At 53.9% G+C, this 27,514-nt stretch overlaps 9 protein-coding genes across 9 annotated transcripts; 5 read left to right on the plus strand and 4 right to left on the minus strand.

Annotated features, from left to right (window-relative positions):
- Positions 1-1,273: 1,273 nt before the first annotated feature.
- Positions 1,274-8,298, plus strand: QC763_0072810 (Type I Iterative PKS; the record flags this gene model as incomplete). The annotated part of the gene is made up of 3 exons (XM_062906004.1): positions 1,274-1,857; positions 1,916-7,425; positions 7,480-8,298. Exons 1-3 carry the CDS (start codon positions 1,551-1,553, stop codon positions 8,296-8,298), a joined length of 6,636 nt encoding a protein of 2,211 aa, XP_062764606.1. The 5' UTR covers positions 1,274-1,550.
- QC763_0072820 (uncharacterized protein) lies at positions 7,816-8,351 on the minus strand (the record flags this gene model as incomplete). The annotated part of the gene is made up of 2 exons (XM_062906005.1): positions 8,172-8,351; positions 7,816-8,082 (listed from the first exon to the last, which is right to left on the minus strand). The coding sequence occupies exons 1-2, from the start codon at positions 8,250-8,252 to the stop codon at positions 7,816-7,818; spliced, it is 348 nt and encodes a 115-aa protein (XP_062764607.1). The 5' UTR covers positions 8,253-8,351.
- A 730-nt stretch (positions 8,352-9,081) lies between these two features.
- Positions 9,082-11,085, plus strand: QC763_507520 (uncharacterized protein; the record flags this gene model as incomplete). The annotated part of the gene is made up of 2 exons (XM_062913349.1): positions 9,082-9,220; positions 9,326-11,085. 2 exons carry the CDS (start codon positions 9,082-9,084, stop codon positions 11,083-11,085), a joined length of 1,899 nt encoding a protein of 632 aa, XP_062764608.1.
- Positions 11,086-11,206: 121 nt separating this feature from the next.
- Positions 11,207-12,610, plus strand: NdufS8 (ndufs8, ubiquinone oxidoreductase 23 kd subunit). The gene is made up of 4 exons (XM_062913348.1): positions 11,207-11,834; positions 11,903-11,930; positions 12,068-12,359; positions 12,415-12,610. Exons 1-4 carry the CDS (start codon positions 11,569-11,571, stop codon positions 12,489-12,491), a joined length of 663 nt encoding a protein of 220 aa, XP_062764609.1. The 5' UTR covers positions 11,207-11,568; the 3' UTR covers positions 12,492-12,610.
- Positions 12,611-12,714: 104 nt separating this feature from the next.
- Positions 12,715-13,778, plus strand: ACP2 (mitochondrial acyl carrier protein). Its single transcript, XM_062913347.1, has 5 exons — positions 12,715-13,166; positions 13,240-13,257; positions 13,372-13,452; positions 13,518-13,566; positions 13,624-13,778. The coding sequence occupies exons 1-5, from the start codon at positions 12,936-12,938 to the stop codon at positions 13,668-13,670; spliced, it is 426 nt and encodes a 141-aa protein (XP_062764610.1). The 5' UTR covers positions 12,715-12,935; the 3' UTR covers positions 13,671-13,778.
- A 236-nt stretch (positions 13,779-14,014) lies between these two features.
- Positions 14,015-17,644, minus strand: QC763_507490 (uncharacterized protein). Its single transcript, XM_062913346.1, has 3 exons — positions 16,515-17,644; positions 16,329-16,447; positions 14,015-16,276 (listed from the first exon to the last, which is right to left on the minus strand). Exons 1-3 carry the CDS (start codon positions 16,660-16,662, stop codon positions 14,696-14,698), a joined length of 1,848 nt encoding a protein of 615 aa, XP_062764611.1. The 5' UTR covers positions 16,663-17,644; the 3' UTR covers positions 14,015-14,695.
- A 1,868-nt stretch (positions 17,645-19,512) lies between these two features.
- On the minus strand, positions 19,513-21,401 carry QC763_507480 (uncharacterized protein). The gene is made up of 2 exons (XM_062913345.1): positions 20,348-21,401; positions 19,513-20,287 (listed from the first exon to the last, which is right to left on the minus strand). Exons 1-2 carry the CDS (start codon positions 21,191-21,193, stop codon positions 19,949-19,951), a joined length of 1,185 nt encoding a protein of 394 aa, XP_062764612.1. The 5' UTR covers positions 21,194-21,401; the 3' UTR covers positions 19,513-19,948.
- A 3,750-nt stretch (positions 21,402-25,151) lies between these two features.
- QC763_507470 (uncharacterized protein) lies at positions 25,152-26,480 on the plus strand (the record flags this gene model as incomplete). The annotated part of the gene is made up of 4 exons (XM_062913344.1): positions 25,152-25,662; positions 25,721-25,838; positions 25,890-25,954; positions 26,002-26,480. 4 exons carry the CDS (start codon positions 25,152-25,154, stop codon positions 26,478-26,480), a joined length of 1,173 nt encoding a protein of 390 aa, XP_062764613.1.
- Positions 26,481-26,846: 366 nt separating this feature from the next.
- Positions 26,847-27,431, minus strand: QC763_507460 (uncharacterized protein; the record flags this gene model as incomplete). Its single annotated transcript, XM_062913343.1, has 1 exon — positions 26,847-27,431. One exon carries the CDS (start codon positions 27,429-27,431, stop codon positions 26,847-26,849), a length of 585 nt encoding a protein of 194 aa, XP_062764614.1.
- Positions 27,432-27,514: the final 83 nt, after the last annotated feature.

Genomic DNA, 27,514 nt, shown 5'->3' on the forward strand with positions numbered 1-27,514 from the left:
ATCGTCGGAATAGGATTGGAACAGGGATGTCTATATCTCCCAGTTTCCGCCGAGCTCCCCGTCCCAGCCTTCTGAGAAGCCCAAAATAAACACAGACGTAAACACGCGCATATCCGATTTCGCAACGTGTGCAGAAGCGCGTTTAACCTCTTCTGCCTTTCCTTGGATGTATCTAGCGTGCATCAGTACTGCCTGAAGATGCAGTTAATAGACACAGAGCGAATGATAATGACGCACTACCCTTACCCTCCCATCACCCGGTGTTTCATCGTATGACTAACTGGATCGTCGGATGGTGTGGAAGTCTAGACTTATCCTCGGCGTGCTAGGGATTGTAGGGCTCGACTATTGCATCCCACCCGTGAAACATAGGCAGATACAGAGGAATGTGGAGGACCGTGGGCTGCTTGGCGAGAGGGTTTACCTTTAGCCGTTGTTAACAATATACAGGTGAAGCATCTACTGCCCAAGTGGCCAATGTACACCAAGAGCAGAAAAAGACCCCAACTGCAGTCTACCAAGCGGAGTTCAAGCTTCGACCGGACAGAACTAACATGCAAATCCAAAACTGGGTACCTACTCAGGAGGAACCCCAGGCGGCATTAGACCAGCTCCCATCCAATTTGCCTTTCCATTTCTCGGAAGGTGCTCCCCAGGTAGAACTAGGTACCGGCGAGGTGTTTGTCAGTCACGATAAGAGATGGGAAACGCATGTGATACCTACAGCTGGCATTTGTCTCTGGAAGACCGAAGGACCTGCTGTGCATGTGGAGAAAAGATAGGTGAGGGCCGTTGGCACGTATGGTCTCGCCTTGCATCAGATTACACCGATGCTGCACAACATACTCCATGCTGTCCCCAGAATTCCTCCAACTATCACGTGTGTTTCTTCGTGTTCGGTGCGGGCCGGATTCACACCGGGCCGAAGCCAAGTCTTCGGTCCAGGCCCAGTCTGCCCCATTAGCATGTAGAGGCATGAGAAGCTTATCACGGAGACTGATTACCCCCTCACGTCCCATAGCCACCGAAACGCGCAGATGGCAAAACCGTTAGCCCCTGAGGTGCTCTCTAGGACGGGCCAAACCTACCTCGGTGCTAGCGTTGAGTCGGCAACCTTGCTGTTATCTCATATTTCACTGCACGGGTAACATTCCAAATGCTTCACCGGATCGGCGATCAATAGCCCTTTCCAACAGAAAGCCGCCTCTGCAATGCCGTTGAGAGATGATGGGGAGGTAGATATCCGAAGAGCGGCCGGTGCAACGCCTAAGACCGTCGGATGTATAGGCACACAGACTGTTGCAGAAAAGAAAGGGACGAAACGCGTCTGGTGGCGGGATGGCGTAGCCAAGAGAGTGGGCGGCTCAGTAGTCCATCGTTGGCAGAGCTGGTGTCTGTGTCGCGTAGCCTCTGTGTCATGACTCTTTCCATATAAGTGTTTGGCACCCGTTTTCCCGCCCTGATTTGCAAACCCATACCGCCACACACACCTCCCATAATACTCCCTCCCCTCATCCAGCATCGGTCAACAACGCCATATTCCCTCGTTTATGCAACGGTCGTCTTGTTGCAGAATCATGGCGGACCAACAACCGATGCCCATCGCCATCGTGGGCATGTCCTGCCGTCTGCCGGGGGATGTGTCCACGCCCGGGGAGTTCTACCGTATGCTCTGTCGCAAGAGAAGCGGCTGGTCCAAGGTTCCCAAGGACCGCTTCACCGCCGAGGCGTATCATCACCCAAACCCCGACAAGAAGGGCTGCTTCAACTCCCAGGGCGGCTACTTCATCAAAGATGACATCTCCATGTTTGATGCTGGGTTTTTTGACATCACAAAGAAGGAGGCCGAGTCTATGGGTAAGCACTCGGGTTCAATGGATGAAGCATGTGAGAGTTACTAATCGGGCCGTGGCAGATCCTGCACAACGACTGCTACTCGAAACAGCATACGAAGCATTCGAGAACGGTGGGTTTCCCAAAGAGCACATCTCGGGCAAAAGGGTAGGCGTCTTTGTTGGCGCCAACTATACCGAGCACCGAGTCGGTAATCTTCGAGATCTTGATCATATACCAAACTTCGACGCTACAGGAAACCAGGGCGCCTTCTTGGCGGGCCGGCTAGCCTATTACTTCAACCTTCGAGGCCCAGCGTTCACCGTCGACACGGCATGCTCGTCGTCCTTACACGCCCTGCATTTGGCGGTGCAGTCGATCAGGGCAGGCGAGTCCGAATCAGCCATCGTTGGGGCCTCGCACCTCATTACACATCCCGATATCTGGGTGTCGATGGCAAAACTCCGCCTTTTTTCCGACGTGGGCAAAACATATGCGTTCGATGACCGAGCAAAGTCAGGATATGCTCGTGGTGAAGGTGCAGGGTGCCTTATTCTCAAACCCTTGGCCCAAGCTCAAGCAGACAACGACCACATCTTCAGCGTCATCACACATTCTGGCATCAGCCACAACGGCCGGACAGTTGGTATTGTTGCCCCGTCGCCAGAGGAGCAGGAACGCTTGCTCCGAGACGCGTTTGCCGAGGCCAAGATTGATCCCAAGGATGTCGGCTTCTTCGAGGCTCATGGCACTGGGACAAAGAAGGGGGACCCAATCGAGGCGACCGCCATCTACAGGGCAGTTGGAAGACACTTTACGGCTGACCAGCCCCTTTATATTGGCTCCGCAAAGCCCAACGTCGGCCATTTAGAGGGTGTGTCTGGCATCGTCTCGGTCATCAAATCGGTGCTGATGCTGTACTATGGCTTCATCTTGCCCAACACCGAGTTTGAAACGCTCAATCCGGCCATCCCTCTTGACAAGTGGAACATGCGAGTGGCCACGGACCAGAAACCATGGCCCAGCAAGAGAAAGTACGCATGTGTCAACAACTTTGGCTTCTCCGGTTCCAACTCGATGTGTGTGCTCAGCGCAGCACCCATCACGCGCGAGATCGAGCTGGGCAAGGACGCTGGCTACACACCTCAGCGCCTCTTCGTCCTGTCAGCCAACGACGAGACCGCCCTTCGCAACAGCATGAAGGAGCTGGGAATCTGGCTCGAACAGCACGCCGAGCTGTACCAGACGACAATGCCACGTAATTTGGCCTATACGCTCTGCCAACGCCGGTCTCATCTGCCATGGCGTGTGGCCGTTGTTGCCGGCATGTGCTCGGCCGTCGCCGGCTCGCTCAACTCTCATGAGATGGTGCCTGCCCGCGCCTCGAGTGAAACACCCAAGCTGGCATTTGTCTTCACAGGACAAGGTGCCCAGTGGCACGCCATGGGCCGTGAGCTCATCACAACCCATCCCGTCTTCAAAGGCGCCATCATGCGGGCAGACAAGACGTTGCGGGATATTGGGGCCGACTTCTCCATCCACGAGGAGTTGACTCGCGACAAGAAGAGCACCAAAGTCGGCATGGCTCACATCTCACAGCCCATTTGCTCGGCCGTACAGCTCGCCTTGATTGACCTCCTGGAGTCATTCGGGATCCGTCCAACAGCGGTGACAGGTCACTCATCAGGAGAGATTGGTGCCGCGTACGCGGCCGGCGCGCTGGACTTTGAGTCGGCCATGGCCGCTGCCTACTACAGAGGACAGGTCATCATCGAGCTCAAGAAGACCCACACCCAGCTCAAGGGCAGCATGATGGCCGTGGGTTCCGGTGCTGACGAGCTCGCCCCCATGCTCAAGGCTCTCAACCAGGAGGGTGGCCCACAGGCCGTCGTTGCATGCGAGAACTCTCCGTCCTCAACGACCTTGTCCGGTGATGAGGAAGCCATTGATCGTGTGGGCAAGATGTTCCAAGACAAGGGGGTCTTCAACCGCAAGCTGTTTGTCGACGTGGCCTATCACTCTCCGCACATGAAGCTGATTGCCGAGTCCTATCTGGCCAAAATTTCCCACATCCAAGTGCCTGACAATGTGTCATCATCCAACGTCGAGTTTTATTCTTCGCTCCGTGGCCGCAGAATTGACCTGCATGAACTCGGCCCAGAGTACTGGGTTGACAACCTCACACAGGCCGTGCGCTTTTCCACATCTCTTCAGCGCCTGTGCAACGAGCACAAGCCCGACATCCTTTTGGAGGTGGGACCTCACGCCGCTCTGAAAGGGCCCATCATGCAAATCTTGAAAAAGGTTGGCGCTGCTGCCACCAAGATCAGCTACATCCCCACCCTCGTGCGCGATCAAGATGCCACCACGACCTGCCTCGAGGCAGCCGGCCAGCTGTTCGTCCGCGGCTATCCCCTCGACTTCTTCAACATCAATCACAAGCGCCAGGAGAATGAGCACCCAGACCTGGTGCCCATGCTGTACACGTACCCATGGTCGAAGCAAAAGTACTGGTATGAGTCGCGCCTCAGCCGGCAACATCGGATCAAGCCATTTGCCCGCAATGACTTGATTGGTATCATGGCTGACTGGTCGAGCGAGCTTGAGCCGACTTGGCGCAACGTCGTGCGCACCGAGGACTTGCCCTGGTTGAAGGAGTATGAAGTTCAAGGTCGCCACGTATATCCGGCGTCGGCGTTTGTGTCCATGGTGGTCGAGGCCGCGGCCCAACAAGCGAGTCTCACAGGGGCTGATGTTGAAAAGTTTGATCTGAGAAACCTTAAGATCAAGGAGCATCTCTTCGTCGAGGACGGCAAGGAGTTTGAGGTACTCCTCAACTTCCGAGCCTTGGACGGCGAGAAGGGCCACGAGTTCCGCATCACTTCTTACGAGGACAGTCGTGGATGGCTGGTGCATTGCACCGGTACTGTGGTGAGGGATGCCGCTTCAACGCGCCGTGCAGCTCCCAGAGATGCGTCTGTGCCCAGCGCCAGGACCGAGGCCATGAAGAAGCTCATCTCGGAAGCCGACAGCTCCTCGGCCTGCTCATCGGCTGGATCCTCGCTTCCTTCATCAGCTACTTCCGACGCAGGCCATGGCAGCCACACCCCTGCAACGCCCACGCAGGACTGCAGTGATCAGGTCTGCAATACGTCTAGGAAGCTCAACGCGTTGGCGGGTGGTGGTGCCGAGATCTATGAGTCCCTGTCGGCGCTCGGCATGGGGTTCCCCAAGTCTTTCAAGTCTGTTGTCGATGTCAGCATCAACAGGACCAAGATCGTGGCCAACTGTTGCACCCGTGATACCGCCGCGGATATGCCCGTGGACTTTGAGACGCCCTTCCAGATTCATCCCTCGGTCTTGGACGCTATGCTGCAGGTGCCACTGCTCAACCTAAAGTCGACAGAGGACGGCATACCCACAGCCCATCTTCCCGTCGCCATCCGTCATGTCACTGTCCGCACGCCCTGGAAGAAGAGGGCTAACGACACGTTTTGCATTCACTGCAACCTGGAGCCAAAAACGGCGACATTCATGGTGGAGGTCTTCAGTGGCGCCAGCTCGGGAGCTGCTGCTATTTCCATGTCAGGTCTCGTGATGAAGGCGGTCAGGACTGGCCAGAAAGACACTAAAGCGCCCAGGGAGTTGTGTTTCCAGTATAAATGGCAGCCGTTTGCTCAAGCCAAGTGCAAGGGGCATTCAAGCGACGAAAAGAAGGAGAAAAGGTCTGACTCCGACATCGTCATCGTAACAGAAGGGGAGAATGACCCCTTAGTTTCGGCACTGTGCCACGCCATCGAGGCCAGTACCGGGCTGTCTCCCAGGGTTTCTTCCATGGACAGCCTGTCCGACTTTGGCTCCAAGTTCCTGGTTCTCTCAGACCTGAAGGGCCCCGTGCTACCCAATCTCTTACCCTCGCGTCTCGAGCAGATCAAGTCACTTCTGACCATCTCGCCTGGACTTATCTGGATCACCCGTGGCGCAACACGATTCCCCACGAACCCCGAAGCCAACATGGCGCTGGGTCTCATTCGTACGGCGCGTTCGGAGAGGAGCGCCGTGGCTTCCAGCTTGGATCTGGATCCCAAGAGCAAGCTGTCCGCTGATGAGCAAGCCAGCCTCATCTTCGAAGCACTGAGGGAATCTGTCCTGTCGGAAGAGGAGGGAGAGAAGGAAATGGAGTTTGCGGAAGAGCAGGGCCAGCTCGTTGTTCCACGCATCAAGGTCGACGAGAAGCTCAACCTGGACGTGCACCGCAGCCTCGGCCCTTCAGCCTCCTACCTCCAAAACTTCCATCAACCCGGCCGCCAATTACGCCTGGCACCGCACAGCTCCGAGTCCTTTGATGATATGTACTTTGAGGATTGCCCAGAGACAGCCTTGGGCGAGGACGAGATCGAGATTGCTGTGGTTGCCTCGGCGCTTAGCAAAGACGATGCCGACAAGGCTGAGACTCACGATGCCGAATCCAAGATTGTGCGCAGCTGCAGTGGCACCATCACGCGCCTCGGAACGGGCGTGAGGAACTTTGCGCAAGGAACCAGGGTGTGCGCGCTGGCATTGGGCCCTTTTGGCACACATGCCCGAGCAAGAACATCAAGCGCTGTCGCCATCCCGGCTGGCCTCAGCATGGAAAACGCGGCCATCATCCCTGCTGCCTACGCTGCTGCCCATTATGCCTTGGTAGATCTCGCCAAGCTTCATCCGAGCGAGAGAATCCTGATCCAGCTGGCAGGCCCGGCGGGTATTGCTGCCGTCGAAGTGGCCCGCCATTTGGGAGCGTTGGCCTACGTCTTGGTTCAAAACGATGACGAGGCCGCGACAGCAAAGAGGGCAGGTGTCCCGAGGGAGCGTGTGTTGAATTCTCACAGCATTCATCTCCGTCGGCAGCTGGAGGAGGCGACGATGGGTGAAGGCATGGACGTTGTCCTGACACTATCCGGCAACGAGACAAATGTTGCTTGGGAATGCCTTGCTGACTTTGGACGCTTTGTTGAGATCCGAACGTCAGCCACCCATGCCAATACGAGGCCAGGGCTTGGGGACAACGCTACCTTCACCTCGCTCAACATGGCAAGCGTGGCAGCTGCCAGACCAAAGGCAATGGAGCGTACTCTCAAGGCGGTTGTCGACAACATCGCCAGTGGTGTGATCAAAGCGCCTTCGGATGCCACCATTCTTCCCGTCTCAGAGCTCTCGAGGGGCATGGAGATGGTGCACAATGGCGCGGCGCACCCCGTCGTCGTGGTTGCCGGACCCAAGGAACAGGTCAAGGCCATGCACCAGATATCCAAGACCATCTTCCGCAGGGACGGCACCCACGTCATCGTAGGTGGTACTGGCGGTCTGGGCCGCTCCATGGCCAAATTCATGATCCAGCATGGCGCTCGCAGCATAGTGCTGCTATCGCGCAGTGGGATTGGCAAGGAGATGGTTGATCAGCTCCAGAAAGAGGCCAACTGCCCTGATGCGCGTGTGTTGGTGAAGAAGTGCGACGCCAGTGACGAACAGCAAGTGAAACATCTTGTGGCCGAGTGCTCCAAATCCCTCCCTCCCATCTGCGGTGTCATTCATGCAGCAATGGTCCTTCGTGTAAGTAACTCCAAAAGCCACTAAACTCCTCTGCACAAGCTAACAACAACGCAGGATGTGTTGCTGGAAGGCATGACACACGAAGACTACACTCAGGTCATCCGGCCAAAGGTAGCAGGAACCTGGAACATCCACAACGTGCTCCAGTCGCAGTCCATTTCCCTCGACTACTTTGTCGTCCTCTCATCAGCGTCTGGCATTCTTGGATCTCGTGGTCAGGGCGCTTACGCCGCGGCCAACACCTTTCTCGACGCGTTTGTGCAGCAGAGACAACTCAACGGTCTGCCTGGCACCTCGCTCGATCTGACAGCCGTCACGGGCGCAGGATACCTTGCCGAGAATGCGGAGCGCAGCGAGGACATCATCCGCAACTTTGGACATGAGACGGTCTCAGAGGAGGAGGTCCTTGCCCTGCTTTCGGCTGCGGTTCGAGGAGAATGCCCGGCGCAATGCCTGACTGGTCTCAAGCTGCACCTCGGCGCTGATGGCGGTTGGCCCTACTATGCTTCGGATCCGCGCTTCACCGAGCTCAAGGCCGAATGTCTTGCGGCCGCCGAGCGTGAGGGCTTGATGCCGAAGCAGACCATTTCCCCAGGAAATGCATTCCGTGCGGCTAGCAGTGACGAAGAGGCGGCCAACATCGTCGGCCAAGGTATCCTACAGAAGCTGTCGGAAGTGCTGACGGTTGACATTCAAGATCTCGACGTGGCGAGGAACATCACCAGCTACGGACTGGACTCACTGACTGCCATTGAATTGCGAAACTGGATCGCCAAGGAGTTCCGAGCCAACTTGCAGATCCTAGAGTTGTTGAGCAGCGGGACCATCAACGACCTTGCTGCGCTGACTGTTCAAAAGACGAGGACGGCGTGAAGATCTTGAAAACGAAATTGTTGTCGGTTTTGGTAGTGATATTTATCCCTTTTTATTGGTCTTGGGATTTAGTCTTGTATTTTCCTCGACTTGTTATTTGGTCTCTTTGTATTAGCGTTGATTCGTACTGGCATGTTTTGTGGATATCATGTTGACGTGAAGGAATTTGAAGCCGGGGAAATGGGCGAAATGGATTCAAACCAACCATCGTGTATGTTGTAGACTGCTTGCTGTTGAGCGCTGGACGCGCCGCTTGTATTCGGTCGTTATTGCGAGAGACATTTTTAATACATGTAGTTCTAATACATGTAGTGCTGTCAGCTGTGAATGTGATTCTGATGTTTGACGACGTTGCGGTTCGAGGTCTTGGCGGAGGACAGAACCCAATTGGGCAGCGACACCAAAAACCAAGCAGCCCGCTGAATGGGCCCAAGCTCCACGGCTCCCTCACTGGGACCGACCCCACTGGCGGGACTGGGGCAATTTTGGACGCAGTGGACAGTGGTGCAAAGATTCAGATAAAGCAATGAGCTGTGGGTTATGACTCTGTTTTAAGGGACGGCTTTTCTGGAACTGTTTTCTTTATGTCCCTTGGATGCAACAGGATCCATCCGCTTTCTTCACAACACCAGCCCCAACACCCAACACAGCCCCGTGGTGCTTACTTCTGGGGGGGTGGGGCAACGTCACCTCGTCTCTCCACGATCCAGCGCCCCAAGTCTACCACATCAGGAAAACCACCAAAACACCAGGCCGCTTCCCGAACATAGGTACTCGAAAGTCATGGCGGCTGGACCGCGTGCCGAGGCAAGGTCTCTGGCCGACATCAACTACATCGCTGCAAATCCTCCGCAATATCCCCACCATCCCGAAGTCAAAGAATCCCTCACGCTGTACATCTCCAGAGTCCCCGGTACACAAGGTTTGTACGGTTTCTTCTTTTATTGTGAATGCTTTGCTAATCTGGAACCTTGCCTCTTAGATGTGGTACTCTCTACCATGAGGCCGCATAGGAAAAATGTGACAGGTGAAGACATAGCGAATTCTCTCTATTACATCCACATGGAGCGACCAGAGGATATGCCACCACCCATGCCACCACGACCAAAGAGTAATGTGTTGAGTTCTACGAGGTCCAGTGGGGAGAGTGCTAGGAGCACGATTCCGAGGAAGCCGTTGCCTACATCCGCGAGAGTTCTGAGGCCGGAAAGCTTGTCGTCAACGGGGGAACCAGGTCCGGTTCCAGTGCTCTCACCAACCCCAACTCCCCATATCCCTCAGTACAAGCCTTACCGACCAGAGACTGGCCCATCTCCAATATCAGAAAACCAAAATCCCGCCGACAAGTCACTCGATTCATATAGGCCAAACCCCATGTTCCAAAAACGCCTATCGGGGGGCTCGCCTGAGCCGCCCCCGCCCCCTCCTCACTTGACGACAGTGCCTTCATCCTTACCACTAGCGGGTCTCGATCATAATGAAGATAATGTTGCACCTCCACTTTACTCTTCAAGTGCAGCCCGACCAAGCACACCGAGTCAACCTCCTGCACAGCAACCTCCGCAGCGAGTGGCATCTCCCTTGTCGTATAGCCAAGGACAACATCCCACGTCACCTAGGCACATGCATCGGCGACCTTCTTCGGTTTCTTTTTATCTGACCATAATTCGCAGAGATCCGAGTTCTGGATCCCAGGTCAATGTAGGACGGGTGTCGTCTTTTGCCACCAATATTCCCCCACCGTCGCAGGCAGACCCGAGCCTCAACCCAGAGGACATGGGGCCCGGGTGGAAGTCTCAAAAAATTGATATTCGCATTGACACTTCGGGATATGCAAAGTACAAAGGGATGCCCAGCCGGGCTGCTGCCGAAACCCAGGCTCTCCAGGCACTCACTTCAACGGGCCAGCCGCATTCGTTCTCACATATGATGCAGAGTGGACAGAGAGCGCGCAGTGACAGTGGTGCGCGGGGGATGGCTCCTCCCCCCCAAGACGGATTTCACAGACAGGTTGTCATGGCTTATGGAGCTGGTTGGAAAGTGGGCTTTAAAAAGGCGTTCCACCGACGAGAGAGGCGGGAGAGCATTAGCCCAGAGGGCGTGCAGTCGTCCGAAGAGCCCAGCGCACCCAAGGCATCCCATACCAGGCAGGGGAGCTCCTCCACGATTGGATCCAATCACTCTGGGTCGGGCGAGGAGCAGGGCGGGATCATCACTCACCCTGGACCAGGGTTGCGGCCCAAAGGATACACCTTTCTGTCACCGTGGGAAGGGCGCTGTGAGTTCCGCACCAGCACCAGCGGGCGCTCCCTCAAGCTCCGCCATGTGCTCGACTCTACCACCAAGTTCCAGTTCGATCCTCGGGAGGTGGCGCAGAGCATCCAAAACGCACAGGCAATGGGCCGGTCGAGGGGCGATGAGCTCCAGGCTGCCCTTTTGGGCACGAAACCGGTTAGTGAGTTGAGGTTCAACCTGCCTAGCGGGGGCGACTTCTTTGGGGCTCGTCGAAATGATGCCGACAAGGACAACCGGGCAAGCCGACTGTCGAAACAGTTTAGCAGTCTACTGCACCATCGAAATACAAGGAGCAGCGACGAGGATGAATGGAGTGATGAGGATGAGATGGATCTTAGCCTTGGCAAAGAGAACGCTGGAGGTGGGAGCAGTGGTAAGAAGGTCAAGCTTGGGAAGCTGATTATCCATGATGAAGGGCTCAAGATGCTGGATCTGGTGGTGGCAGCCAACATGGGGGTGTGGTGGACAACGTGGGGCAAGATTGATCAATAAAGGAACTTGGCGCACAGCGAGACATTTAGACAAAATATACCCCTTTTTACTTCCATCATCATCATGCATTGGAAGACTCACGTGAGACGCACGTGATTTGACCTTCGGCGGCCGGGCCCCCACATACTGATGGGGCAGCAAATCACAAGCTGGTAAATGTAATCTTGCGGTGGGGTGGTCCAAGCGCCGGCAGCTCCAAAATGTCAACTCCCATGACCCAAAGCTCCAGGGATATCGAGACGACGTCAAGCGCCACCGGGGAGCTCTGTCAACCTCGCCTCCGCCACCCCACTCTCAATACTTCTGCTGTCGCTGTCGCGACCGCACTTTTTGCAGCAGCGTGCAGGCCCAATTGACCTGATCGCCAGTCTCCTTTCGGCACCAGCCTCTTAGTCGTCCCCGCGACGGTCTCTCGAAGCACCAAAAGTCCCTCCCAGCTTGCCAACACCCCTCGAACCCAGCGACCGAATCGACGTTGACACCATGCTTCCCAATACCACCATTGCGGCCCGCCCTCTGGTGCGCGCAGTTCGCGCCGTCGCCCCCTCTTCCGCAGTCATCTCTCAGGTTGTCGCCAGGAGAACGTATGCGACACCGGCTGGGCCCCCGCCCAAGAACTTCCGTCTGCCGCCCCCCAAGACGTGGGAACAGGAGTCCGAGAACACCTTCGACAAGCTTGGAAAGTACTTTTTGATGACGGAGATGATGAGGGGGATGTACGTGCTCATGGAGCAGTTCTTCAGGCCACCGTGAGTGTTTGTCCCTGGACGGGTAGCTGGGTGTGGGCAGCGGGGCTGACAGAGGTCGACTTGAACAGGTACACGATCTACTACCCATTCGAAAAGGTGCGTTATACAGTTTGCTGTCAAGAGGGTAGGGCTTGGGAAGATACGATTAGAGAATACCAGAGCCTGGGCGGTCATGGATGAGAGCGGGAAGGGCGATGCGCATTTCAGGAGGCCAGACCGGCTGACAGCAGCAGGGCCCCATTTCTCCCCGTTTCCGCGGTGAGCACGCTCTCCGGAGATACCCCTCGGGTGAGGAGCGTTGCATTGCCTGCAAGCTTTGCGAGGCTGTCTGCCCGGCGCAAGCCATCACCATCGAGGCTGAGGAGCGTGCGGACGGTTCCCGCCGCACCACCCGCTACGACATTGACATGACCAAGTGCATTTACTGCGGTTTCTGCCAGGAGTCTTGCCCTGTCGACGCCATTGTCGAGTCTCCCAATGCCGAGTACGCCACCGAGACCCGCGAGGAGCTGCTTTACAACAAGGGTGGGTTCCTCCTGACTGTCTCATTCAAGGGAAAGCTTGGGCTAATTGTGCACAGAGAAATTGCTTTCCAACGGAGACAAGTGGGAGCCGGAGCTGGCTGCGGCTATCAGGGCGGACTCTCCCTACCGGTAAAGATGGGTGTAGAGGAAATCAAGCGGCTCTTGCGGATGGTTAGATGTTGGCTCAGAAGACCTGTAAATAGTGTTATACATACGTCCCACCACCCAAAAGTTATGTTTTTTGTCCCGTGCTGTCCCAGTCTCAAATGCTGAGGCCATTGCCCAGCCGTCATGGCGCATGTCACGTGATGCAGTGCACAGACCGTGTGCAAAGCTGGAGCTGTCCGTCCCGCAGTGCCGCAGCACCGAAAGCTGCCAGAGAGTTTAACGCATCCCGACGCTTGCCATTCCCAGGCGAGAAATTTATCATCAAGCAGACCTCTAACCGTCACACCACCACCACCCCCCGCCGAACGTCTCCGCCGTCAATTGCCTCGACCCCCCGGCCCACTTCCACCGGCCACACCAACTCCCGCGAGCTTTCACTCCTTTCCAGTCCAACCAACCTCCCGCCAAAATGTTCCGCACCGCCGTCCTCCGGTCCGTCGCTCTTGCGTCGCGGACCGCCGCTGTTCGCTCTGCCGCTGCCCACTCCCTCAGATTAGCCGCCCCCTCCGCGGCCAAGAGCTTCGTCCCCAAGGCCTCTGCCAGCTGGGCTCTTCAAATGCGCGGTTATGCGTCGGGTGGTGGTCTCACGAAGCAGGAGGTCTACGAGAGAATCAAGGAGCTTCTGTCTGGGTTTGACAAGGTGCTTTTTGTCCTGCATTTCGGTTCTTGTTTCTGGTCATGGAGAGGTGCTAACAGTGGCTTTTTTGCTGCAGGTCAACAACCCCGAGAACGTGAGTGCTATGGCCGGCAACAACCCATGGTTGTCGAAATGTGTGGAGGAGTTGGAGGAGAAGGAGAAGGAATGATGTATGGCCTTGGAGAATGGGAGCTGACGAGTGGCTTAGATTACGGAAACCGCCCACTTCGCCAATGACCTCGGGTTGGACAGCTTGGATACCGTTGAGGTTGTCATGGCTATTGAGGAGGTATGGATGACCCCTGCCCCTCTTTGCTGTGACGTGGGAAGGGATACTAACGACATGGGCAACAGGAGTTCAGCATTGAGATCCCCGATAAGGATGCCGACACCATCCACAGTGGTATGTAGCCCATACCCACTCCAAAGCTGATGATTCTAACCTGTATGATGTCAACAGTTGACAAGGCCGTCGAGTATATTACTTCCCAGCCTGATGCCAACTAAGCAGTTGTTGCCGGCTTAATAATGGATGGGGGGAAAACAACCACATAGAGCACCAACAATTGTATTTTGTATTTGGGCCGTTCTTGTCGCCGCCATTGCCGCCTGTCCCGCCTTGTACCATGCTCACAACTCATTTCATGTATCACGACAATACAGTTGCCAAGTCTCGAGATGGTACTTACATAGCATCTATGGAACAGAGGACCTGCTATTGCCTGGGGCTGGTGAGCATCAAGCCATGAAGGGGTAGGAGGAATCTGTCCAGTCGCATGTCTTTTGCGATTCAAGTCGATCAGCAAAGCTGCCAAAGGATGTCTATCTTGGACATGTCTGTTTATGTCTGTTCGATTCTGTATAAAATATCTCTAGGTATCCAACCTACATGGCAAGAAACCCATGTTGGCATCCATAGGGCCCAGACTCTACTTCACCGCCAACCAGCTCTTGGTTATTCTCTGCTTCCATGTACTGAGCGATCGACTGCCTCTGTATACATATACTGCCATTACATTTATCCTTGTCGATACCTGATCCTCGAAGTTTCTCACGTGGCCACACCAACACCGCAACTTCAACCAGAAAGGAAACGGATTTGGGAGTCGAGATGCATGTGTGATATGTTTCCTGGGAGAGCAACGACAACGTTGTGGTAAAACACTCCTGAAAAAGAACTCGAGAGCCTGCAAAGAACGAGTAAAAACAAAACACCGCCCCGACCGATTTCCTACACCGTTCATATCCAGACAAAAGAGAGTGGTACAAAGAAACAAGATGGCTATACCCACAAGTCAAATCCTGACAGTATCAGGCAATTTGTGTCGAGATGTATGCCTCCCTCAAGAGTGACCTAACCACACCACGCTATGCCCCTTGAGATCCTTGCTGCAGCTATATATGTAAAAAGTACGCTGCAGACGATGCAATTCCTTTGTTATCATGCTCCGCTTCAACGTTGGTCTATTCCCTTGCCTTTTTTTCTTTTGCTCTTTTTGTGCCTACCAACCCAAACTCCTGAAGCCAAAGCACTATCTTCCACCGACCGCTTCAACAGCACCAGTGCCGCTGTTGCCTTCGCCATTGGTCCCGGTAGATCTGTTATTGGCAACAACCGTGGCGTAGCTGTTGGACCAGGCAGCGGCACTCAGAGGGCTGGCAGTACTGTTCACTTGTTGGTTTCCGGTTCCACGCTTGCGAGCCCTCGCCTGGGCATCATCTTCATCGTCCATGCTGAACACAAATGCGGCCTCCTCTTCATCCATTGGGGACTTGAAGCGCCCAGTAGCGCTCGAACCTATTGAGGTGCTGCTGACATGTCTTGCCAGCCCCCCATCCTTATCCCTGGATTCGCCAATGATGCCTGCTCCGTTGGCATTGCGTGGAACATTGGGCCGGATATGGGGGCTTGAATCAGCCGAACCGTCGTCGGACAGCTGGGTGTCTCGAAGCTGCTGAGTCAGGGCCGACACTCCCACCGTGTTTCCATCCAGCCCTGATGTGATGGCGCTGGCAAGGCTCGAGTTTCGGAGCGGGCTTCCCACATGGCCGAATGCCGAGGCGTGCTTAAAAGACCGGCCCGTCTCCAGGTGGCCGTCATCCTCCTTTTGCCTCCCCCACAACGGACCCCAGCGGCCAGGGCTGGAAGGTTGAATGGGAGTGCCGAACTTGGTGATGGGGGCAGGCGGGCAGGATTCGGCGATTGTCTCACGGTTGAGGGCGTCCATTCCACGGATTGTGTTGGTTGTAGAGCCCCTCCTCGCCCTCTCTGTCGGCGTCAGCACCTCGTTGGCCAGCGTGCCTGGCACATAATCTTCCTCAAAGAGGAACTGTTCGGAATCATCCCAATCCATGTCGACTTTAGGCACGCTGCTGCTCATCATGCGGATCTTGGCGAATCGCGAAGCGTTGCTGTGCATAGGCCGCTTTCCAAAGTACTCATCACCACCCAGCGCCGAGCTGAATCCAAGAGAACCGGAAGGTGGGCTACTACCAAAGCCTGAGATGTCCTGTGTTGCAAGTCCTGACGGTGACAGGTGGCTGTTTCCAAAGGCAGACGCGTGCAAGTGCCTCAACGCATCCGAAGTACGACCACTCTTGGCGGCACTGAGTGAGGAGGAAGGCGAGTCCAATCCAAACTGGGCCGGGACCGAAGATGGCCAAGGACCGCCCCTGGCCGCATGTGAGATCCCGTTGCTGTCGAATGACGCCGGAAGGGGAGCATCCAGCACCGAAAGTCCTTTGATGTTGGGAGAAAGACCCAGTCCAAAGCGGTTTGGCTCCTCGTCTCGTGGTGATCCGTAGGCGGAAGCAGGGTTGGAAGTGTACGAGGTGGTGTCGATCGTGGGCACGCCGCTTTCGAGAGCCAGCTGATGGCTGTAGAGTTCATCTTGTAGCGCAAACGCCGTGGCGTTGTATGGAGAATCTGCGCGCATAAAAGAGTTGGTCAAGGCACTGCTGGCCGGCTGATGGTATGTCGTCGGGTTCACGCGGGCACCGAGGGCGACTCCGGGGGGAACACCTATCGTCACACCGTTCTTGCCATAATTGATGCGGCGACCATCGGGGAGCACATGGATATTGGCGCACTTTGGGCCAAACTTGCAGTTGCCCTGCAGTCCGTCAGCTTATCAGTCCTCCCAAACACAAGTGTCGAGGGCGTACCTTGGCAAAGTACTTGCAAACGTTTTCGGCGGCCGAGCTCAGGTCGTGGCTAAAGGGGCATGCATTGCCTGCCTGGCAGGCGCCTTGTCGGAAGAACTTGCATGGGACGTGCGAGGTGTCTGTCAAGAGTAAGTTGATGGGTCAGCAAGGGTTTGGAGGAAAGTGCTTCGCCATCGCAAAACCTACTGGGTGGGCTTCGTGATGCATCGAAGCGATGGGCGGCGGCGGGCATGGGAGCCATTATCCCACCACCACTCGAGTGACCGGCTTGTGGTGGAATGTTGAGACTGCCGGTGCGCATGTGGCGAAACTCGCCCAGGTTGGACGTCGACATTGTGTCGAGCGCCGGTGAGGTTCGTGGACAGGCTGCGGCGAGGAGGGAGATGTTGGGCCTCCGCTAGGTGGTGGTGCAGACTGCGGCGCCGGATCGATCGAGGGGTCGTGGTCAATCAGACAGGGGTGGGCACGCGACGAAGTCGCTGCCAAATCAGAAAAGACAGCTTCAAGTCTCGGGGTGCGGCCGAGGGGTGTTTTCAAAAGAGAGGGTATTTCGAACCAAGCCCGGGAGCGGAGACAGCGGGTGGTGAGATGTTGCGTCGTGTGAGACCGAGGGGGGGGAGCTTGAGCGCAGATAGCGGCATGTATGGATGTGGCGAGCCGAGCGAGATCTCGGGTGTTAAAAGGGCTGGAGGGCGGGCGGGGAGAGGGCGGTGGGATCAGTTGGCGAGGCGCTTGGCACTGGTGGGGAGCCGTGGATCTGAGGTGTGCACTTTTCGGGTTGTCCACCGACCGCCTGATGCCGCAAAGACGTCTAACTTTTGTTCTATTTGGAACCGTCCCTCGAGTCCCTGACTTTTGCGCGCAGAGCTTCTGTCACAGCAACCCGACTGACTCAACATGCAGTTGAAGCGGTTTGTTGGTGTGGTGTAGCAGGACTTGTCAGTTTTTCTTATTGACCAGCTCATGGTCTCGCGGGCAGGTGCGCGCACCTCACCCTCCCCCATCATCACCTTCTCGATATTACTGTCAGATGTGCCGTTTCAGCGTGGGGGTGCCGGATGTACTGTCGTGACTATATAATTCTCAGGACCGTTTTCTTGACCAAACACAACGGCCTGAGTGACAATGCCAGCTTCCGGTGTGCAGCCACCTACTTAAGCGGGGGCGCCGTTGGAGTCATCCAAGCCCTCGGTGAAGAAGCCAACCAACACTTCAGCCCCTCAACTGCCTTAAGAATGATCACAAGGTTTAAAAGTGTGCCAGCGATTCAGGTTGAGCACCATTCACCGACTTGAAAGGAATGGAATGCGCCAAGCTACGGCCGGGGTTAAGGGAACTCCTTGGACTTCCCGCCAGCCATCGAGATGGCGATAAGAGAGAGATAAGCACGGGGTCGGAAGGAGGGGCATGAGGGGTAACATCCAAGGAGCTCACTATCTTGAACAATTTCACCGCCACAAAACAATCCCAGCAAAAACATTTTTTTGCAGGGCAGAAACACCTTTCCGGGAAAGGCCGAGTTGAAGATTGGATTGAGCCCTCTGCCGATAAGGTGACTGATACCTACCCGGTGGCGCCTCATGGACATATGCACAAAACACCCTGCACCCCTCGTCATCCCTACTCCCCGGATTTGCATGATGCATTTCGCAACCTGCATGCCAACGTTGTTGATATTCAACCACCTTTTGCTTTCCCCACACATTCCATCTGACTCTTGCTTCTTTGCCCGGTGACTTTGCTCCGCATCAACACCCCCACTCCCGTCCGTCCCCTCACCATCTCCCTGAACATCGCACATCCGCTGAGAAGGCCGATGCGAGAGCGGTACTGCAGTGTCCGTCCATCTTGCAGCTGCTACCCTGCCTACACGAACCATGCCTTGAATCAAGTTGGACGTCCCGCAGAGACTACCTCCTTCTTGCGCGTCCCCAGCCATCCATTACTGGCTGCCGAGTGTGGGGAGTGTGAGTGTGATCCGTCTGGAGTGCTCACCAACAAATCAAGGGGCAATACAGACCACCCCCAACACAGATGCATGCAGCTAGGACACCCACTCCCTCCCCAGCCACGATAGTAGAGGACGGTTGACGCTTATTCCACGCTTCACCGGTGTCTCAGCCGAGCCCGCAGCAGCCCAGCAACATATCGACAGCAGGCCCCTCCTCGTATTGGGCCTGGGCCTGTCGTCAGTTCTCACATCGCGCGGAATAAATCACCGTTTCACAACTGCCCTGATACCTTTGCAACAGAGGTCGAATGGCCAAATATCCAGGTAGCATCCGTGGTGGCCCTCTTCCTGTTTTCTTTTTGACAGAAAGATTGGCAGCTTGATCTCATCTGATCTGATTTTGTTAGCCGCTACATGTTCCGGTCCACCTCCATGCAACACTCTTCATCTCAGACATCACACCATCAAAGCAGCTCCTGTTCAACCACACGACTACAAGTTTGACTATGCTTGATCCGGACAACAGCTTACCTCGCCGCCTTAACTCATCCACCCAATTTGTCAACATCCCACGTCGCATGGGCGGACGAGACGCAAGACTGTCGCATTTTCTATCTGAGCTGAGCTGATCATGCAGGATTCTGGAAATCTCATAACCCATGACCCCCCCAAAGAGCATCACCCGCCCCTCTCGCGGTTTTTATTGCAGACGGTGACGTAGTGTGTGCTCGTCATGATACCAGATATGTGCAAAATACAAGTTCACAAGCACCAAGAACTTACCCTATACGTTTCGCCCAAGTCCAATGTGCTTTGCTACATCTTTCCTACCTTACATGGCTTCAAACGCAGAACCAAATATCAGATGGCAGCAGTTAACAAGGTAGGTCGTGGATATCATTCAAGAGCCTTTCTATTGATGAAGACCGTGAGGGTGGTGTGCCTCTCAATGAGATAGGATATCATCATATCAGCTGAGCTAAGACAAGTCTGCCAATATTCTACTACATGTGCATGAGAAAGCTATCTCTGTCTGGTTTAGCACCGTATGGCCTAAAAACGGAGTTTTACGGATTCTTTGACGATTGTCTCGTGATTACATTTCGTGTAAGTATTCCTCGACGCCCCACAACGACCATCACAGTTTCTCGAGAAGCAACACAATATCATCAATTCCGCACACGTGTCTACCTCTAGAATATAAAATCACACCATCATTCATACCAAAATGTCAGATGCTTGGCCGTCAAATGGGTAGATAGTCTGAGTTTTCCTCCAGGCCTTCACAACCGTGCCCCCACGCCCTGCTTTCTGGTGTCTCGCCACTTTGTACAGGACGCCTGTTAGCAGCCGCGTGTCACCTACCACCTTGCGTGTCCTCGGGCCTATCCAACTGGTGACCGAGACCTGAAAGGGAGCTCTGCACATATCTGGACACACCTACTCGTGTAGTACTGGACCGATGCCACGCACGCTGTTTTGTTTTCTATACAGGACATCAAATTCTGCTCACAGCTTCAAAATCCCTTGTATCATGAGTGTACCTGAGGCAAGGTAGCTTGCAAAGCCAATCTAACCACGCCTGCATAGACAAAAGGTCTCAACGAGTAACAGGCGGGAGATATGATTACCACATCCCTTCTTCGTATTGTAAAATCATTCTACCTGTTTACACATACACGTAGCAGAAGGGCGCCCCACTGACAGTGTTCATGCTGTCCTTGATCTTGATGGCCGGTTGGTGGGGTAGGACATCAATTAAGTCCTCCACTGTGACGTTGGGACTGGGAGGGAAGTTGCCCCAGGTGCCCGTGCCAAAGACATCCTTGCGGTTATTGAAGTCAAGATTCTGCCAAATCCAATATATTCGATCCAACTGATTGTGATGGAACCAAAAGGCCGGATCATAGGGTGAGATGATTGGATCACGAGTGATGCCGCCGACGCCCCAGTGGCCACCTCCGTGAATGCCGATGGGCTTTTCTGTTGTCACTCTGGGGTCGCCCTCCTTTTTGTCTTGTCAGCAACTTCAATCGCCAGGTTGCCCAAAAGGACAAGGCAGACTTACCAAGAACCCTTGGAACTCCCGTATGTTGTCATAACCGAGGATAAGCTCAGTGCTGTTGCGGAAAGTAGACCACCTTTGGAGAGGGTTCGTGTTCAAGTCTCTGTCCAAGCACCTAGGATTATTGCCGTAGACCGTCTCGTTGGTCCAAGGCGTCCCATCGAGAGGGAAAGGCCCGAGCCTGACCACCGTGTCATTGAACGGACCCCTCTCGACGCATCCGCCGCCAGTGCCTGGAGGGAACACAACCCGAATGGGTTCGGGATCGGGCCCGCCAATGATGTCTAGAATGAAGTCTGGTCTTCCGGGAACAAACACTCCGTCGCTGCCAATGGAAGTATCGGAGCCGTCGAAAAGGGGGCTGCCTCTCATGTTGTTCACGTCCAGGCCCCACTCCCAGTAGGGTAGCCCTTGGGTCCACCCGCACTCTGTCTCGAGGAGGGTCTCGTAGGTGAAGAGAAAGTAGCGATGCCAAACCAAAAAGGTGGCACTCATGTGAACGAAGAATGTACGCCATGCGTGAGCATAAGCGAGGTCATCCCAGAGAGTGATGGCTCCCGGGACGGTGCCGTCTTTGGGAAGGACAGAGGGTTTGCCTTGAAGGCACTTGACCGCGGCAACAAACTTGCGTCGGTCGGCCTTGGAGAGAGTGCGCCATTCCCGACGGTACTTGATTTTGGTCGGGGTGCAGGTGCCGCCAGTCCGAGTCAGGGCGCTGAGAGTAGCGAGGGCATTCAGACCCTTGAGGGCAAGACCGGAGTCAATGGCAGCTTGGGCATAGTTGGGAATGTTGAGAGGAGTTGCTGTGGCAAGGCCGGCGGCGAAAAGAAGGGCGGAGAGGAGCTGCATGTTGCAAGATGCTTGAGGGATGAGAAAGAAGGGATGGAGAGTGCAAAGAAAACACAAACAGCTGGAGAAGACGGTCTTGAAATACTATTTTTGCTTTCGTCATCCAAAAGGCAAAAGTGGTGAGATTCAGGGGTTATTCTGACAGGTGGGCCAATCCTTGCCCAAATTCTCACCAGGTATCCCAGATATCACGTCTTCTTGCCGGCCGCGGCAACTTTCTTTTACATGTTCTATCTTGTCTATTGGCAAATAACGTGGCAGTATGCCAGTTGTGGTATCCTGCTTACTTCCAAGAGATGCAAAGAAGGTAACATTACCTATTTGTTGGCCGTTAGTGGACAGCCCTGCATAGTATTTCCTGCAAGGCCCGACAAGCGAGTCCACAGAGAAGACCTAACCATAGTTGCATCCCAGATGGTAGCGGGCGCCTCGCAAGCATGGGCTGGAGTAGAATAAGATGCATTGCTGGTAGTGTGTGCAACCAAAATAGACGTTACACGTACCGACTGTGCTGTGTCTTTGACGGCATGTTAGGTAACACACGTACTCTGCTTCGGTTTAGATGCCCGATAGGTCGCAGAATGCGTCCCATGTCACCAACCGACCTTGGCCCTCTTTTTCGTGAAAATTTTTTCACGTTCGGTTCTGGTGGTCAGACAAAACACATGGTACGCACGGCTCGTTGGGCCTCAAAGCAGCACTATTGTTTCCTGGGCGCTCTTGTGTAATGGAGACGATGTGGTTGTTGATGAGGTTTATCTTCCTCCCAGAGCTTCAACCATGGCCTTTGTATTAGTTGAGCGTGGCGGCTGACGTGCAACCAACGAAAAGGACCATGATGATCACAGACATGACCAGGTTTTGGAATCATCGACAGGAACTTGAGAAACCTCAAAACGTCTTCTTTTTTAGATGTTAACATGAGGCAGCAGCAGATAGACTAAGGTATAGAATAGAACATCGGTCAACTCGTGTCAAGTCAGGGAAGCGAATAGGCATCTAGGTAGCTTGACACTGCAAATGAAGAAAAGCACCATGACCAAGGACATGCTGCAGTTGAAACGATTGTGAAGATATCAGTACAAAGTGGTGTAGGTACCTAGGTAGGTAAAGACTGTGAGAGAAGAAAACCGAAAATAGTCCAAAGAGAGATCATCAGACCCGTCCAGCTAAATACTTGTTGCCAATTAGTTCGCCTGCAATGTGTATTGTGGCCAGTATGAGACTGATTCATAACTTCTTGCCTGTTGTGTCGACACATGATCATGACCATTGTTTTCCACTAGTAACCAGTGATAGTAACAGAAAGACCACCACACAGGATGCTGGTCCAGAGCCTGAATGCGAGAATTGTTAGCAGTTGTATCACCTCATCGGCTCATCAAATATATGGAAACATACCACCAGTTTACACTCCCTGTGAGAATATTAGCATGGCAATACAACTTACCAGGAGCTAGTTTCAATGAAGACTCACAGGATTCGCACTCCTCGGCGCTAGCAACAGCGCAACCACACTGTCCCGTGTCGCCATGGACACACGTACGTCCGATTGCTGCCTGATGGCATCCACCACCACGGCTGCAAAGATCAGCAAGTCTGCCGCTGGGCTTCATGGGATCATCCAATGGCCAGCATCATTGTTGTGGACGAAACCGCAGGCCAAGAGAGCAGCTTCGGCCGCGGCGGTGGTATTGAACTCGATGTCATTGGCTTCAAGCTTAACCTCGGTGGCGGGCATGGCCATCGCAGCCTGTGCAAAAGCAGTAATAGACAGCCAGGTAGTCTTCATGTTGATGGTTCAGGGGTTGAAATCTTGAGTATCTAACTGTTGCAATGTTGGGTTTTGGGCCTGCTGGTTGACCTTGAGTTGACGAATCCACTTTCTGAGGAATGATTAGGGCTACTCATAGAAAAGCCTTGGGCACCAGTTCTTGTTTTCATCCGTTATCTAGGAATTGTTCTCATCAAGTTGTTGGCATTTTCGTCCAGGCTTCATGATCCTACTCAATCTTGATCCAGCCCACCCATCAAGTCGTTTGACTGAATTGCTTGATAACGTCAGGCCTTTGTTGCACAGAGCGAGGTGCTGTTGGAAAAACGTTTGCTGCAATTAGAAGGTGATAGACATTTCCTGTCCCTTGTGGAACCATGTCCTTAACTCATACTAAAGACGGTGCTGTGCCGTTGGCAATTAATAATTACTAGCTTGTTCCAAGAGAGGATCAACAGTAATAACACACTGTCATGCTGAGGGATCCTGCGCTTGTACTGTGTATGCGGTGCCACGGTAAGCCCGAATGTCAACTACCTTGGTCTCCAATCAATATACATGATGAGCAACATTGTAAAATCACACGCTGATCTTACCACGCATGGTCAATATCTACTTGGTCAGTTGCTTTCTTCGCTTGTACTACCAGCTGTTGGAAGACGCATCTTTCTAAAGTTGTGTGTACGCCTAGAGTTTAGGTCTAGCTAAAGATCAAAGATCAAGAAAAGGACAGCACTGCCAATCTCAACTATTTTTTTAGGCACACTAACTGGACCAAGTCAGTACATGCGGTTGGACAAGCCTGGCGGAGAATGCCGACGGGAATCACTGAAACCAGCTGGAAATTTGCCATAACTAACATTGGGGATCAAGAACCATGTGATGTTCAGGATGCTATATTTGCAGACAGGCCATGATCCTTCTCTGTAGTACATAGCACAGAAGGATGGGGACTCGAATTGCAAGAAAACGAAGGAGAAACGTAAGTGTCATAAACTGAATGCCCTTGCATGATTTGATGGGGACGGGTCAACCAAGGTACGTGGAAACAAAAAGAGTAGCAGGCTGTGGCCGACTCCGACTACAACGTCTTTTCCTACGTGATCGCACTCAGTGGAAGGATAGATAAAGGACCAAGCGTGGAAGGCAGAATAATTCGGAATATTTATTTCAGGAACGGGAAGAGAGTGATGATCCATAGACACCTTACCTGCCATATGTGAAAGCAGCACCGAAGAAGCGAGGCTGAGGGTGGCTAAAGCTTGTATATCAGTTGACCCGATACTAAACAATCTTCATCCTTGCCTGGAATCTTCCATCTATCACGTCTTATTCAGCACTTTGAGCAGAACCGGGAGCTGGGAACCAAACATGCGCAGGGTCACCCCTGTTTCGGGAACAGTCTTGTCTCCACCCCCTTCTTCGCCGGTCCAACGGGTGTGGGGACAATGCGACGTCAAGGCGGAATGGCAACAACCTCCCCCTTCAACATCTTTCGAGATTGCATCCACAACGACTTGGCTAAATCTATCCATACTAAGAGGCACTGACAGCAGTTTCGGCACGGTTTGCAAAACTCGGGAACCGCAAAATAATATCGGAGCCTCAGTTCAACATACCTAGGTATTCAGTCTATCAACTGCTTCTGCCAGATTGTTGTTGTTTTCTGGGTGTCCGTGCGGAGTGCAAGATCTCCCACAAGACATGACATTCCAGGGGCTCCACGCACCACATCAGACGACGGGGTTCGGTGGACCTGTGGTTCTCGTGTACTTCATCACTTGTTGGACAGATATGTTCCCCATTCAGATCGCCGTGCAGAACGATCTCCTTCTCTCAAACATTTCTTGTTTGGCTGCGCATGTCAGATCCTTGCCTTGGCCGATGCTCCAGCATCTTTTTCGTTATCTGAGACGTGGAGCTTGGGTGCAGAACATGCCTGGGGCCTTTTGACAATGAGTAATTCAGATGAATGAACAAGAGTTGGAATAGTTTAAAGCTCTCGGAAAGTCTACCCGAGCCGTGTTTTCTTGTCTCAGTGTGCTTTTCTCTCTGCAATCAATCTCCAAGCTCAACCCGACTCGATCTTCCTCTTCCGGCAAATTGTTCCTTGTCTTTGATCTTGAATAATCCCTCCCGTCAGGCTCCATTTGATCTGATCTGTCTCCACCCATATCAGCCACAATGAACCAGCTCCGTCTTGAACCCAAAATTGACTACGGGCCCCAGCTCAACGTCACCGTCTGGCTCCTTATATCAGTCTCGGCCATCTTCCTCTTCACGCGTCTCTACCTAAAGAACTGCCAGAACCGTGGCCTGTGGTGGGATGATTATTTCCTACTAGGCTCCTGGGTCCTCCTTGCTGCCCAGGCCGGTCTTATTTCTGACGTTGTCGGCTTGGGATACGGACGCCAAGTCATCCCAATGGAAAAGTTTGCTTTCTTTCCGATCAGAGTGAATGTTCTCTCAACATTGTTGATCATCGCCAACTTATGGGGCAAAACGAGCTTTGCGTTGACACTGCTTAGAATCCCCGAGCGCTGGGTGAGGGTTGGTGTCTGGACCATTCTGATCTCGTTGACGGGGACGCTGGTGCTAAGTGCAGTCATGGTGTGGATAAGCTGTCTTGATATCAACTTGAGGGGGAGGTGTGTTCCGGTAGAGGTGTCGTTGCGATACAACATTTTTTCGTGCGGTAAGTGAACCCCCCTCAAACAGAGCAGCAGGCAATACTGACCGAGTTGTTCTCATAGTATTTTCAGCTACGATTGACGTTGTACTGGCGTTCTTACCATGGAAATTCTTGTGGGGCCTGGAAATGAGTATCAAAGAAAAAGTTGGCGTTATGATTGCAATGAGTATGGGAGTTTTGTGAGCACCCCTCTGCCCACAGAGAAAAGGCATGACTGACAACCACCACAGCGCAGGCGCAGCAGCTGGTATCAAGTCTGCCACTCTCCCTGCCGTTCATAATGGGATCGATCCAAGTAACTACCCACACCTGCTGTTCAAAGCACCCATAATTGACTGATAGCCTTAGCTGCCAGTGTGCCATTGTTGATCTGGGGAAACGCCGAAGCAGCTATCTGCATCATGGCTGCATCCATTCCCATCCTCCGAGCACTCGCCAGAGGCACCTACCGCGGCCAGGTACCCCACGGATATGAGACATACGAATATAGGTCAGCTGGCATGTCAGAGCCCAGGCTTGCGCGGTCAACATTCAGTAGAACTGCAGTCATGTCTCTGGCATTGCCAATCCAGTCGCCACCCGCGTTGTATTCTCAAAAGGCGCCCCATGTTAAAGAGGCCGATAACTTGGACGACACCCTGACAAGCGGAAGTCCCGTGCAGTCATTAACGCGCAAACACAAGTCCGAAGAGGACGATGCTGACAGCTTCGAAATGACCAACTACGGGCAAAGCCGTCCACAAAGTCCACAGAGCATACATACTACCGATAGGCTGCAGAGCCCGTTGGACTTTGTTGGGCGGAACCCAGTTCCGCGATGAGCGGGCACGATGACAAACCGTGCGTAAAAAGGACGAAGAAACTCGGCGCACGCTGCTACATGAGGCCAGCTGCGACTTGAAAAAGGCTCTGACACGTCACGAATCGGCAGGTGAGAGGGGCAGATTCTTATGGCCAAATGGATGCTGATGAAAAGCCAGAATAGATGGACGTTTGATGATCGGTATGCGATTCTGAGGCAGATGGCCAGATGGCGCCAACGCTCCCTTGAAAATCCGGCCCAAGAGTCTAGAATGTATGTTGAGCACCTGGACACAGTGTCGATCCAGGTACCAGGAGAGGTGCTGAGATGACGGTCAAGATTACATTTGCAGGCGGTAGATCTTGAGATGAGGATATCGAGTATATTAATCATCGAAATGGCTAGCCACATGGTGCGCAATGGCTGTTGCATCTCCAGTGAAGTTGTTGCAAACAGGACAAGTGGATGTCTGCTGCCCCGCCACAGAGAATTCGTCGAATGACTGGGCAGTGTCCGCAGTTGCTGTCGCTGACCCGCTTCTTTTTCCTCCACGCTTTGGTTTGGCGGGCTTGATGTAAGCATCCAGTCCAACCTGTTCCGAGGGTCTTTCCTCTTCCCGCCAATCTGTCGGCCCAGCATGATATCTTCCCCTCCCCCTACGTCCACCTCTCTCTCTGATGTCAAACTCGGTTGTTGGAACTCCCTGGTCTGGTAGCGCGTCATCGCCGCCAGCGCCAGCGGTTGATGATGTTGGTGAAGATGTCATGCTCTGTACTCTCCCGACGCGGCCGTCAACAAGCCTGACCTTGATGCCGCGATGATGTTCCCCTTTGGTCAGCACATCCTTGACAAGTCCAGACACGGTGCGACCTGTGGGCTGGTCAACTTTGAGCACGATATTGACCGGCGCACCCGGGATGACCTCCCTGGTGGAGGGGACTCGTCGTTGGGAATGCTGATGGCGATGCATGGCAAGGAGAGGATGTGGAAAAATTGGCAAGTGTTGGTTGGTTGTCGGGATGATCAAACCAGTGGTGGGGAGGGTGATGGGAA

This window comes from Podospora pseudopauciseta (assembly GCF_035222475.1).
Source record: "Podospora pseudopauciseta strain CBS 411.78 chromosome 5 map unlocalized CBS411.78m_5, whole genome shotgun sequence".
In the NCBI taxonomy this organism is placed as follows: Eukaryota; Fungi; Ascomycota; class Sordariomycetes; order Sordariales; family Podosporaceae; genus Podospora; species Podospora pseudopauciseta.

What these genes read in the sequence shown, in the direction of transcription:
- QC763_507480 (XM_062913345.1), bottom strand. Translation starts at nt 21,193, where the DNA reads ATGCAGCTCCTCTCCGCCCTTCTTTTCGCCGCCGGCCTTGCCACAGCA. An exon ending in GGGAGTTCCAAGGGTTCTTG is followed by an intron (nt 20,288 to 20,347) that starts GTAAGTCTGCCT and finishes CAAGACAAAAAG; the next exon opens with GAGGGCGACCCCAGAGTGAC.
- QC763_507490 (XM_062913346.1), bottom strand. Translation starts at nt 16,662, where the DNA reads ATGTCGACGTCCAACCTGGGCGAGTTTCGCCACATGCGCACCGGCAGT. An exon ending in TGCATCACGAAGCCCACCCA is followed by an intron (nt 16,448 to 16,514) that starts GTAGGTTTTGCG and finishes TACTCTTGACAG; the next exon opens with ACACCTCGCACGTCCCATGC. An exon ending in TTTGCAAGTACTTTGCCAAG is followed by an intron (nt 16,277 to 16,328) that starts GTACGCCCTCGA and finishes GACGGACTGCAG; the next exon opens with GGCAACTGCAAGTTTGGCCC.
- NdufS8 (XM_062913348.1), top strand. Translation starts at nt 11,569, where the DNA reads ATGCTTCCCAATACCACCATTGCGGCCCGCCCTCTGGTGCGCGCAGTT. An exon ending in GAGCAGTTCTTCAGGCCACC is followed by an intron (nt 11,835 to 11,902) that starts GTGAGTGTTTGT and finishes CGACTTGAACAG; the next exon opens with GTACACGATCTACTACCCAT. An exon ending in GGAGCTGCTTTACAACAAGG is followed by an intron (nt 12,360 to 12,414) that starts GTGGGTTCCTCC and finishes AATTGTGCACAG; the next exon opens with AGAAATTGCTTTCCAACGGA.
- ACP2 (XM_062913347.1), top strand. Translation starts at nt 12,936, where the DNA reads ATGTTCCGCACCGCCGTCCTCCGGTCCGTCGCTCTTGCGTCGCGGACC. An exon ending in TTGTCATGGCTATTGAGGAG is followed by an intron (nt 13,453 to 13,517) that starts GTATGGATGACC and finishes CATGGGCAACAG; the next exon opens with GAGTTCAGCATTGAGATCCC. An exon ending in TGCCGACACCATCCACAGTG is followed by an intron (nt 13,567 to 13,623) that starts GTATGTAGCCCA and finishes TGATGTCAACAG; the next exon opens with TTGACAAGGCCGTCGAGTAT.